This window comes from Pagrus pagrus (genome assembly GCF_965226575.1).
Source record: "Pagrus pagrus genome assembly, chromosome: 9".
Lineage (NCBI taxonomy): Eukaryota > Metazoa > Chordata > Actinopteri > Spariformes > Sparidae > Pagrus > Pagrus pagrus.
Genome location: NC_140193.1, coordinates 22,931,890 through 22,944,556, shown reverse-complemented (window position 1 = coordinate 22,944,556; position 12,667 = coordinate 22,931,890). Strand labels below are relative to the sequence as shown.

Genomic DNA, 12,667 nt, shown 5'->3' with positions numbered 1-12,667 from the left:
TGAAGAAGATCAGAAAAGTGCATCGAAAACTGACAGGAAAAATTGCACTCACTTGACTGACTGGGGTGGCAGGTGACACACTGAAATATCATCAGTGTGGGTTTGTTCTTACAGGTCTTAGAGGTCAAAATCAACCCAAATCAACCTTTGTAATAAAATGTGACTAAAATAAAAGAATATTCTAGTTGAACTTTTCGTGTCATGTGAGAGTTAAATCAGTCTCAGCCTGTCCAACACGATCCTGAGGGATACTGCACCGATCAAACCAGTGGCTCACTTTACTCTGAAGTGTGTGAGTAAACTGCTCAATTACTTGACACGTTCACCTTCCATAATCGCCTCTTTGTCCCCACGTGTTTGGGGCGTTCAGTGTTATTTCTAACCCTCAGCCATTTCACCTCATCATACAACCCCAGTATTCATTACACGAGGCGTATCCTGATCGCCCGCTTGTCCTGTTTATTTTGTACATGTTCAGCCCCGCCCTGCAGACGCGCTCAATCCACGCCGTTGCGTAATTTGACGAGCCAGCGCAAAATAGGCAGAATGAACGTTTGACAGCTGGCTCGTTTTGCTCGTACAGATTGTTGTCTAAAAAACAAAAGGTACACCTATGCTTAATTTATTGGTGAAAGATTTCGGATAGTTAGACAGTCACCTCTGCCTTTATGGCCGCCGCCGTGAGGAATAATGTTTGGGTCGCTCCGGGGCAGGACGCGCAGCTTCTCCGTAAAAGCGCTGCGCCGCTGACAGCCGACGGTCTGAGGGGTGAAGATCATGGACAAGTGCTCTGTAACACGAGGGATGCCATCCCGGGAACTTCCTCCTTTCAAGATTATAATTTGGTAAGAGATTGCCCTTTTTTCCCCTTCTTCTTCTGCCTCTCAGCATCACACCGTTTACCGATACCTGCCGGTTTGACGTGGGAAGAGTGGATGTTGCTGATCAGAGCGAAACAGGCTGCTTTTTCATTGAAAGATGTGAGCCGATCACTGGGAGAAGGGCCTGTGTGTTTTGTTTGCTGTAATATTCACAGCTACTGTCCCAACACGTGACTGAGATCGCTCTGTGCAGCCGAATGTGATGCTGACATTGACTGGGTTTGAATCGCAAGAAGCAGGGCACGGCTGGGGGATGTGAGAGGTTGCACAAGCTCCCGCAAACTTGGGAGGAAGAGATGCACAGCAGCAGCAGCAGCGGCAGCGCTGCAGAGCAACTGGATGGTCTAATTTCAGCCATGTATTAACAAACAGCTTCGGCTGCTGGAGCGTTTTCAGAAGGGCGTCTGCTGCCTGTGAGGGTGAGGGTGGGGGTGAGGGTGGGGGGGGCGTTGGCGTCTTTAATGTGGCGGTGTGTACGCAAGTGCATGCAGGCCCCAAATGTGTTCATAACAGGGAGTTTGGTCAGATGCTTCACCATCAGTGGAGAATGGTGGGTAGTTCTGGTCAGTGTTCATGCTCAGCAGCAGGTCTGGAGTTATCATTTTATAAGAATAATACAAAACACAAGAGCAGAAAACCACTGAGGCGTTCAGGGTCCATGTTAAATTCGTGCTATTCTACTGTTTATACTTAGTCTTTTGAAATGAAAGAGTGTAATACACACAATTGATTTTAAAAAATGATTTGAACACAAGGTGATTAACAAATATAAAAGAAGTATGAACATCAGTGTGTACATAAGATGAGTTTGGGATTTTTGTGTGTAAAATGTGTATGTTCTTAGTTGCTGTTACTTTCTTAAATTGAACTGTATAATTTAAAGGCAGCTGACAAAATATAATTAATGTTTAAAGGGTAGGTGTAATAAGCTAAGGCTTCAGCCTACACCTTTTTATTCCTATTTTGTTTATTTGTTTTTGTTTGTTTTGTTTTCTGAAGCTAGAAAGTTAATTTATTGTCTATCTACCAGTGTATTTGCATTTTATAAATTGGAAAATGACCGAAATAATCTAAACTAAACCGCTTTTGCATTATCTGTCTTGCACTATTTATACTGTACATACTCTGCACTTTACTGCTTTTTGCACTTCTGGTTAGACGCTAACTGCATTTTGTTGTCTCTGTACTTGTACTGTGTACAATGACAATAAAGTTGAATCTAATCTAATCTAATCTAATCAACGATTTTACACCAATATTTAAGGCTGCACATTCAGGGTTCAGGTTTAAGTGAAGCACGTCAAGCTGTTTGGCAGAATGAGTGTAAAATCAATGTGGAGAGCATCAAAACTAACTATGGTTGTAGTTAGTCCTCAGTGAACTTACTGAGAAAGTGTTGTCATTAAGCTTTTTGGGTGTTTATTATCTGCTTATCCAACTTTTTGTACACAGACATGATCATAATATTGCTCCAAAATGATATGAAATTGCATTGATGATTTTTAATCGAAAACAATAAACAAATCCAAATCTCCCGCCAAATACATTCACCTAAGTCCTCTACAAACCAAGGAATACACTGTCAATTCATCTCAATATGATCAAAATCGCAATATGGTCTCAATGTATTTTTTTGAAAAAGACAAAATGTGCGTCAAAACATCCTTTAAACGACACACTGCAGTGCTGAGATGCCTTGGCCTATAAATCTTGTTCTTTAGGTGTAAGAGAACATGTTTGTTTGACACAGACCCCAACAAATGTCACATCATTGTGATTTTGACAGATTTCTTTTTTTTTTTTTTGTGAAAATGAAAATTAATTCGCTTTAATCATGAATCATATCTAGAGCTCCAATAAACAATAGATTGGTTGTCAACTATTAAATTAATCGCGGACTATTTTGATAATCGATTAGTTGGTTTGAGTGATTTTTAAAGTAAAAAGAAGTGAAAATTCCACTCCAAGATTTCAGCCTCTTGCAACAATTAAATGTAACTGTTAGTTGCAGTCCTAATCATATCTCAGTCATGATTTATGTCAACATAATTGCAACATGATTTTTTTACCACATCATGCAGCCCTACCAATAACCAATGAGAGAGCCTGAATCAATTATCTGTTAAGTGACAGAACTTGACTATGGCTGACTTGATTATTTGCCTCTCTTTTGTCTTTCAGGGTAAATCAGAGATGGACAGCTACCTGTCTCACCCACAGGACGTAGTAAATTCCAAAATGTTGTGCAGGGACGGCTCTTTGATGCTCGAGCAGCCTTTCACCGAGGACTTAGCGCCTCCTTACAGTGTCAACATGAGCCTGCTGCTTCCTGACGTCACATACCTGCATCCCGGTCTCTGCAGGACTATGAGACAGATCAAAACGGAGCCCTCACACTCTCTGATGCACGCCACCTGTCAGAGCAACGGGGTGCCACCAACACTCCCAGAGTACCCAGGTGTTTTCAGTGCGGCCGACGCCGCTAGCGGGAATTTTTTCATCAAGCAGGAAGTGCCAGACTTCCAGGATGTTCCCCTGTTTCAGCTGCTGAACTCTGACATGGAGCAGCTTGTTCATGGGTCGCAGCTGAACTCCATCCCCATGGCCCCGTTAGGTCTTCCCATGGGAAACGTCCAAGTAGCCCCGCTGCAGAATTCTGCCAAACCCACGGGCAGTCACAATGAATGTTTTCGACATCAGCAGAGGCCGACCTATTTGCCACCTTCTCCGCCGAACTCTGAGCCCTCCAGTCCAGACAGGGGGAAGGAGCTCCTCCACAATCTGTCCCCACCTCCCTCCTATGAAGCCAGCATCGCCTCCAAGATAACTTTTCACACCCATAATCCTGTCAATCCAGGGCAAACTTCTAGTGTCCCTCCAATCCAAAACCCAGACCAGAATTCCAGTGTGGGATTAGTCCAAAGTCGAGGTCCTGTGCCAGTGCAGCGTCCAACACTGACACCAGTTCAGACGGCACCTGGTGCTGGTCCAATGTCCCCAGTGTTGGCCCAGTCGGCTCTATTTAAGAGCAACCGGAGGTGTAATCCTGATCTGGAGAGACGGCGGATTCACCACTGTGATGTTCCAGGTGAGTCTTGCTCCTATTAAAAGCTCATATCCAAGTGACAGGACGGCATTTTGATGTTAATGAGCTTTTTTTTTCTTTAGGTTGCAAGAAGGTGTACACCAAGTCTTCTCATTTGAAAGCTCATCAACGGACACACACAGGTAAAATGTTTTTGAGTTGCACTCGAGTCTTCTTTTGGGTCGAAGCGGTGATCGCGGAAAAATGTACTTGGCGTGCAGACGCATTCTGTCTGCTGACAGACCTGGCTCACATCTCACTGCTGTCAAATCACATAAACCCTGCAGCTCTCAAAAACAGGACACACTGTGATTAATGGTTCTCAGCTTGTCCATAATCTTAAAAACTCATTTATCAGTAATTTGAGAAAGATATATCCCATACTTTTAATTAACGTCATTGATGTTTTGTGCATCTGCAGTAGCTTCATTCTGCTTTTTGTTTTTGTGTGTGTGTGTCTGCTGTAGGAGAGAAGCCGTACCAGTGCTCCTGGGAGGGATGTGAGTGGCGCTTCGCCCGTTCGGACGAGCTGACTCGCCATTTCAGGAAACATACCGGGGCGAAGCCTTTCCAGTGTGCCGTGTGCAACCGCTGTTTCTCCCGCTCTGATCACCTGGCCCTGCACATGAAGAGACACCAGAGCTAGAAAACCTAACCCTGCAAATCAAGTCAATCTTTTTTTTTTTTTTTTTTTTTTTTTTCAGTAGAAGTGGACATGTTACATATCAGCAAACAAACTAATTAAAAACTGTGGATTATTCCACTCACATCCCCAGTGGAGATATTATTAGCAGTGCTGGCCCACGAGTCATTTCTTTTATTGTGAAAGGATCAAATAATACTGTTGCCTTATTTTATTTACACACACATATCGCAATATTGGGGACATTTGCCAAGGTGTCAGTGAGAAATAATTTGCCAAATGTAATAACGACATAATATTTAATCTTTTTTAAGACTTTATTTTCATTAGATTTTGTTGTACTGCAAACTACATACACAACTATCATTGTTTGTATCATTGTACAAGTCACTTCAACAACGTCATGTCATTTACAGACATTTATTAAATTAACTTAAATACCAAACTGCCATATTGTAAGTGCAGATATATGAACTGGAAGGTCAAAGAGTACGTTGCTTTAGCCGAGGGTCAAAGGACTGATGTGCGTAATATAGAAAGTATAAGCAGTTAGTTTCACTTGTAGGTACAAAAGGTGTGGATTTACTAAAAGACACAGCAAGAAGAAGAAATATTGGAATTAGCGCTGTTTGCGAGCCAGGTGGAGAGTGCAGCATGACTTTAACACTGCCAGATTTATAGATTACTTTGCCACTGAGGACAACTTTACTCACAACAAAATCTATATCTATTTATAACGCTGAAATAAGAGGGAGATAATGGCGATGAGATATTTATCATTGTCATTATGAATGTTCCATATCTATGACCCCATATTGTAACAGAGATGTGGTCATTACAGAACTCGTTTATTTAATTATAGAAAAGGTTTAACTTGTTTTTGATGGGCTTGTTTTGTCCCATGTTAACTCCACACAGCAATATCTCATTTTACACCGAGGAGCTTTGAGTACGTGACATTTCAGCGGCAGGTCAGGGTTATTTTCCTTCTCCCGGAAGTCGTAACGATGGGCGAATCCAGACTCGTTCATTCTGACTTTGTTTCGGCAGGAAATAATTTAAGTGTCCAACATTACATATCTTCTGACAGCATCAGGTTACTCGTGATTTGTCGTCATAAGAGGTTCCAAATGGATGTCTGTGAGTTTGAGATATTTTTTTTAGATTCAGACTGAGCACCTGCCAGTCTGAACATCTGTGTCAGCTTTTGGTTTTCTTTGACTACTGTCCATATATTCAAACACACTTTGAAAGTGCCTTTAACTGCCTCTTTCTTTTTTGGATGAATGGAAAACAAAACTGCCCCTTTGGGACAATGTTCTTTTACCAGGTACTTTACTTTACTAAAGTGATTCTGTATGTTGGCTGCCCCTCCTCTGTCTCTATTTATGACCAAGTTTCTTTGTAATTTGAGTCAGGCAGGTTGAACAAAATTGATTTTTGAAGCCTCTATAATTTTTTAATATGTATATATTTTGTATCTGCTGTTTAAAGGATACGATCCATTGATTGTTTCTGGGTGTATAAAGATTTTAAACTTTTCTTTTTTTAAATTGCAGAGACTGTTTATTTTTAACTTTTTTTGGCAGAGTCTAAGAAGGATCGAATGGTAGAATATTGTTACAGTCTACACTGTCATCACTTTCTCCAGCCAAGACAGCAGCTCAGTGACGTATGTGCCGGTGAATTATTGCAATACTTTGAAATATATATACACACAAATATTTTGACATGAAAGGCGTTACAATATTTTGTGTCGTAGCTTCATAACATGAAGATGCAGTCCAAATTGATCTAATGTGCTACGAAGCCATGTGACCCTCACAGTGCAAATAAAAGTTCTGAGTTGAATATTTCTTTTTGTATCGTCTGGTTCACATTGTGAGTCTGTGTGATTGTGTGGCATAATGTGTTCCTGGAGACACCTATATTAGCAGGAACTACCAGTAGAAGCAGTATTTTGCCAGCCGTTTATGTAGCTATTCATGTCCGGCTGTCTGTCTATGAAAAAGTCTGAATTTATTACTGACGCCTCTATATGACCTGCATAAGCAAACAAGGCCATCAACGAGAAGACTGGCTACTTCTGTCTAATTATTATAGTCATTCAAAATGCCAAATGATTTGAATGCCAAACAAACCGTCGTCTCCCCTCACATCTCCCAGTGTCGGGTCATCCTTGCTGCGCCAATTCGTTTTTGGTTAATGATTTGCCTTCAGCATTCAGTTATTATCGCGGGTCACACCCTTAGTGCACTTGTTCTTATTGACAAGTCATGAAAACAGAACAAGATTGCATCTTTTGTTCAACTCTTGGAAAGTGTCCCTGACATGAGTCACAGCAGACTTTAGGTGCCAAGAGAAGCTGTACAAACCAGAGGAGTTGTCTCAGCTTGTCCCGAATGCAGAGGCACTTCACTCTGACAATTGGTATAATATCGCTCTTATTTGCCTTCAGCTTCTTTTGACTCTACTTTGCTTGTACAGTATAGCCTACACTGTATAGGCCCTTGTGAGTAATAAATCACGCATGTGATATACTGCACGGTGAAATGCTTTGTGGGGTGGGAATTGAAACCTCGCTATTGTAATCATCTGAATCCTTTGCTGGCTGACAGAAACATTCATCCAGATCCAGTTATAATAGAGTGCCGTACACTATGTGCTGGGCGTTTTTTAAGTGCAACCTGTTCTTAGAAACAGCATTCTCTACATGTTGTGTTAAATAATAGCAGATCTTAAAATACAACTCTCTGTTGGTGCAACAAAACACCATGGTATCGCACAGAGGTACACAATGTTTTACTGAGATGTTTGAATACGTCAATGAGGATATTCAGGCACTGAAGAATTTTTATATGCCGCTTTAGTTTTCTGTTGATTCTGGTGGCCCCTGTGGACAAAAGATGACGATGGTGAAACAAAAAACTAAACTTTGTTGTAGTGCCATACCGTACCACCAGGCTACAGAGCAGCTTCTTTCCTCAATTCCTCAATTCATCCTCAGCAATACTGCGTAAGAGAAAAACATAATGACTGACCTGGATAAGTCAGAATTCCGACCTGGTGACAAGCACTAAGAATGACTATTAAAATTATACAGAAATAGCCAATCTTCCTACTGATCGTCTCGTTTGCATATAGAGGCGTCAGTATTAAAGGAGACCCATTGTGCTTTTTCATTTTTTTTCCTTGCCTTCAGTATGTTATATATGTTCTTTTATATGTAAAACATCCTGAAAGTTAAAAAGGTCGAAGCAACAGAAGCTCCTCTCTCCCACAGAAAACACTGCTCCTGAAACGCCTCGTCAGTAGTCCCGCCTTTAATTCCATGACTTTGTGACATCACACCACATCACCGTATCACACACGTATGTCTAGTGACTTGTTTGGCACGTAAGAATTGATTTAGCATAACTGAAAGTATGAACATGAAGATAAGCACTGAATGTCTCCTATAAACTAAAAGTGTTTCATTACCAGTAAAAAGTTCCTTGTAGTACGTCTGGTTAATCGATGGTTTTCATTTTTTTGTAATGGCTTTAATAATTTTCTGCTCTTCTTGTAGTGATCAGACGTACACTGTGTACAAGCTACTGTACTGCATATCACCAATAATTTAAAATGTCTTCCCTAATACCAAGATTAGGTTTCTGAATGCCAGAGAATGTGAGTACAGTACTCAGATGTCTGAGCGACATTGAAACCACATACCAGCCGTCTCAGTCGTAGATAGCAACTAGCTCCATACCAGTGTGTTACATACAAAATGCAACTTTATTAACCTTCATGCCTCCATTCATATTGATATACATGTATATGTTTGAACTTATTTTTAATTTCACAGCTCCATCCATATGAAAAATACAGAGAAAAAGGCAAAACACTGACTGGATACTTAAACAACTCTTGGAGAAAAGAAAAGTGTAACAGAAATAAAGAAGGACATCTGTTCTTGAAGTTTTGAAAAATATTGGGATTAAAAATTTCTTTTACAGATGTGGAATTCCATGAGCAGAATCTCCCTTTTGAAGCGATGCTGAGCAATATCACAATTTTTTTCTTTTTTTTCTTTTTTTACGGTAAGAATGAAAAGATCTGAATATATTTACACTACACTCACTTTACATAAATACAGGAACAACGATTACTGTACGTAATATCAGCAAACTTGAAACAAAGGCATTGGCTTCACTACTTAAAATTTTTCAAAACCAGGAACTCAAAAGCAGATGTTACACAGAAAGTAAAGTAGATATTGAACTGATAGAGAAGTGTAAGATCAGTATTCATTAACAAAGGCGTCGCTCTACAGCCGGAATCCCAGCCACAGGATATTTTCCCTGTGAGTAAGAACCCTCACTATCTTCCATGTTCCATTCATATGATGAAGCTGAAACATCATGAGGCCTTCGTAACTCAGTTTTGTTCCCCTCAGAGGAAGTGACTTATTGCGAGCAAAGTAATAACGCGAGCTATAAACAGCCTGTGAAAGTGTTATGGGAGGATGCTGCATTTGACACAATGGCATAAGGCTCAGTGCGTAAAGAAAGTGAAACATTAGAGGTCCGCCTTGCATAACGTTGTCTGTGCTTTGTTGTTTCTTTCCAAAAAAATTCATGGTTTCCCATTTGAAATTTATTAATTTGAGCACACATGTTGAAATCTGAACTCTGCACAGAGCAGCTGATATTACAAGTTTGCAATATGAGGCACTATTCATTATTATTGCATAACTTTGACCCTGGTTACCGTTACAAAATTATGCTCTAAAATGAGGAAAGAGATGCTGGAGGGAAACATAATACACCCTGTCCTGTGGAGACACCATATTCAAGTCTAATTGAATTGAGCAAAAAACTGGTGTATTAAGGCAGGCAACTTCATACACTGAATACGAGAGTACACGTGTTGTTGATATGTGCTTGATCAATATAATTTCTTGTCCGGGTATAGCAAAATAGCAACACAGGGAATCGAGTACCTTAATACGGTCATTGTATATAAATAATTTGTCGGTTCTAGCAAACACTGGTTCAGCCTTGGGAATACAAATGATTTGATCATGAACTTATTGAACCACAAACCAAAGAAAGCAAACTGTTATAGAACATCACATATGATCATTTACATGATGAATACCATTAGCCCCATTTCACTGTATATCAAATTAGATAAATTACAGTCTCTGAAAAAAGACTTTACATGTATAAATGTATTTCCTGCATCTACTAATCAAAAGCCCTATTTTTCCAATGTATATACAGGCTGTAGAACTTTGTAATAAGTTTTATCTTCACTATCACATATATTACAACATTTCAAAAGATCCTTTTTACAGAAGAAAAAAAGAGTTATATGCAATGATGAAGTGCCCCTCAATAATAAAACCTTCTCATACATTATATGGATGATAAAATATGACCATGATTATTTGTTTTTATAAATTGACATCTGAAATAAAATAATTTGAAAATCATACTAATAATCAAACAAGGTGCTGATATGCTTTTTGCCAAAATGATAATACAACTGGGCATAATGACATGTGCACAAACAATATACATAAATAATGATAACATAGACCATTACCATTCAAAGGGGTGTCACATACCTTGGGGTGCATGTGTGGAAATGACCTCCTGGATCTGGCTACTTGACTGAGAGTGAGGGTGTGTGATGTGTGCGTGTGTGTGTGCGCGTGTAGTTTTCAAGGTGCTGTTATCAAAAAGGTCACCATTTCTTTTTACTGGCTTCGGTCCAATAGATGCATTTAGCAGCACTATGCAATAAAATAGCCTGATACTCTGAGTTTATGTCTGCAAATACCTGCACAATGTCTGTTATTATGACTCAACTTTTAAATTAATTGAAGAGATGTTTCTGCCAGTAACTGCATCAAAAATGTGGCCTTCCTGTGCATACATAATGTATTCATGCATGTACATGATGTGTATGTATTCTTTATACATGTACTGTAAATGTGATTCCTCCATTTGTCAGTCATTTCTATAGCCAAATCTCAGGTACATCAGATAATAATCTTAACATATATCTGGTCTGAGGTGAAAACATTTCAAGTGACTGTCTGTATTTGAGACAAATAAAATAAAATAAAACAAAATAAAATGATTCGGAGTAACTCGCTAACTGAGACGCATCAGATTAGAGCCCGATTAGAGCTACGAACCAATCGACAGAGGGAGTTGTGGCAGTCGCGGTTAGAAACTTCTCCCCCGATATTGACATCAGCAAACAGAACAACGAGGACGCTGACGCTCCCTCTCATCACTCTGTCCTGTATGTATTGCTTTTCTGTATTGTACATCAGGTGCCACGCTATCCCTGTAATAACACTGCAGCCGATGTCAGTTTCAGCTTATGGTCAAGTGCTGCTGTGCAAAAAAAACCACAAGGCCAAGTTCTTTTCACTGTCAAACCCAGCTGAGAAAACAACAGATAGATCAGGACAGAATGAAAGCAGAGTCTGTAAGGTGCCTCTATTTTTTTCTTTTTCACATACTGGATATCTCCTCTGATTGTTTCAAAGTGTTCACTGTACATGAGGGGTTGTACTTTTCTGAGTCAAACATAAGCAATAAGCAGGCATTTAAAAAAAAAAAAAAAAACAGAAGAAGAAGCAAGATTCAATAAAACAAAACGTTTCCATACTGAAAGTATATTTATCCTTAAAGATTGCACTTTACTGATTGCTAATCACAGCACGAAATCCACCAAAGATTTTTTTTTTTTTGAAGAAAATGCTTTCAAGAGGCTCAACATAAAGAGTAGCACTGATGAGATGTGGGGTCCTGTGAGCGTGTGGTAAGCGGCGTGTTCCTTTGCTGGTGTGATGATACGCATGTCCAGTTTTCATTGTTTGAAAGAAAGCAATGACTATGTGAAACAGTGGACGTGTTGATGAGGTTGATTCATTCAGGTTGTGGCTGTTTGAGTTCATGTCATTTATTTTTTGCTGGGTATGAGATAGGTGAAAGTCCAGCCCCCATTTTTAGCTTCCATATGGCGTGCCTCGGCTATGACAGCAGGCTCCAGCAGGCAAAGGAAGCCATCTGCGTTGAAATGGCGCCCTCTGCTGGTCACAAGTCAGACTCACAGGGAGGCACGGTGCAACAATGCTGCCTGTAACTCCAAATAGGCCCAAGTCCTTTCCTTTTCCTGTGATCCAGTCCTACTTCTCTCTGCTCACACAGGAAATCCATTCCACATACTGGGGTCGTTCACATTATGAATGCTGGAGAAGCAGCCATTTGAACAATAACGAAAAGAAAGATACCAAAAAAGAGACAGCTGCGATTGCATTATATATATTTTTTTGTCCAAATAAAGAAGTGCGAGTTCATCTTAAAAATCAAAGTGAAACATTTACAAACAGTGCTGTAAAAGACAGTTCCCTATTATACTCCAAACAAAGACAATAACAGATCCTGCCGTCCGTTCCTTCCAACCCCAAAGAGGATCCAGAAGTGACCCTGTTTTGTGCTCCACAAGCTCTGTGCACCTCTTCATCTTCCCTCCTCGTGACGGATGAGAGTGTGTGTGTGCGTCTATGTGTGTGTGGGTGTGCGTCCAGGCCAGCTGAGAAACATTCATAGGGAGATCCCGCTCCCCCGGCTGCCTGTGTGTGTGAGTGTGTGTGTCTGTTCCATTGATCTCTCTCTCTCTCTCTCTCTCTGTATCTCGCTCCGTCTCATTCACACCAGCATGTGTCTCCGTCGGTGCAGGGCCAAGTGGTCAGATCTGGAGAAGCTGCGGTCACAGTCTGCGCACTTGAAGGGCTTCACCCCTGTGTGTTTTCTGTAATGCCTCGTCAGCTCATCAGAGCGGGCAAACTTCCACGTGCAGCCGTCCCAGGTGCATTTGTATGGCTTTTCCCCTGGATAGGAGGACAGAAAACAGAGTGCGCAGTCAGAAGCTTGTAGATCGATCAGTTCAGTACTGCCACTGGATACTTGACATATTAAAAGTTACTTAGCCAGTGGCCTTGATACTTTATAAATGATGATATGTCTCCCTAAATGTTTGTACGACACATTA

At 40.5% G+C, this 12,667-nt stretch overlaps 2 protein-coding genes across 3 annotated transcripts in view; one reads left to right on the top strand and one right to left on the bottom strand.

Annotated features, from left to right (window-relative positions):
• The first annotated feature begins 527 nt into the window (after positions 1-527).
• On the top strand, positions 528-6,462 carry klf5b (Kruppel like factor 5b). Its single transcript, XM_084361751.1, has 4 exons — positions 528-845; positions 3,063-3,969; positions 4,050-4,109; positions 4,434-6,462. The coding sequence occupies exons 1-4, from the start codon at positions 669-671 to the stop codon at positions 4,610-4,612; spliced, it is 1,323 nt and encodes a 440-aa protein (XP_084217877.1). The 5' UTR covers positions 528-668; the 3' UTR covers positions 4,613-6,462.
• A 1,965-nt stretch (positions 6,463-8,427) lies between these two features.
• Positions 8,428-12,667, bottom strand: part of klf12b (Kruppel like factor 12b) — a 46,446-nt gene continuing 42,206 nt past the window's right edge. For both annotated transcript variants that reach the window (XM_084361752.1, XM_084361753.1), the window contains exon 6: positions 8,428-12,506. In XM_084361752.1, coding sequence (XP_084217878.1) covers positions 12,325-12,506 — 182 coding nt within the window. In that variant the 3' untranslated portion in view covers positions 8,428-12,324. The remainder of the gene's footprint in view (positions 12,507-12,667) is intronic.

What these genes read in the sequence shown, in the direction of transcription:
- klf5b (XM_084361751.1), top strand. Translation starts at nt 669, where the DNA reads ATGGCCGCCGCCGTGAGGAATAATGTTTGGGTCGCTCCGGGGCAGGAC. An exon ending in TCACCACTGTGATGTTCCAG is followed by an intron (nt 3,970 to 4,049) that starts GTGAGTCTTGCT and finishes TTTTTTCTTTAG; the next exon opens with GTTGCAAGAAGGTGTACACC. An exon ending in TCATCAACGGACACACACAG is followed by an intron (nt 4,110 to 4,433) that starts GTAAAATGTTTT and finishes TGTCTGCTGTAG; the next exon opens with GAGAGAAGCCGTACCAGTGC.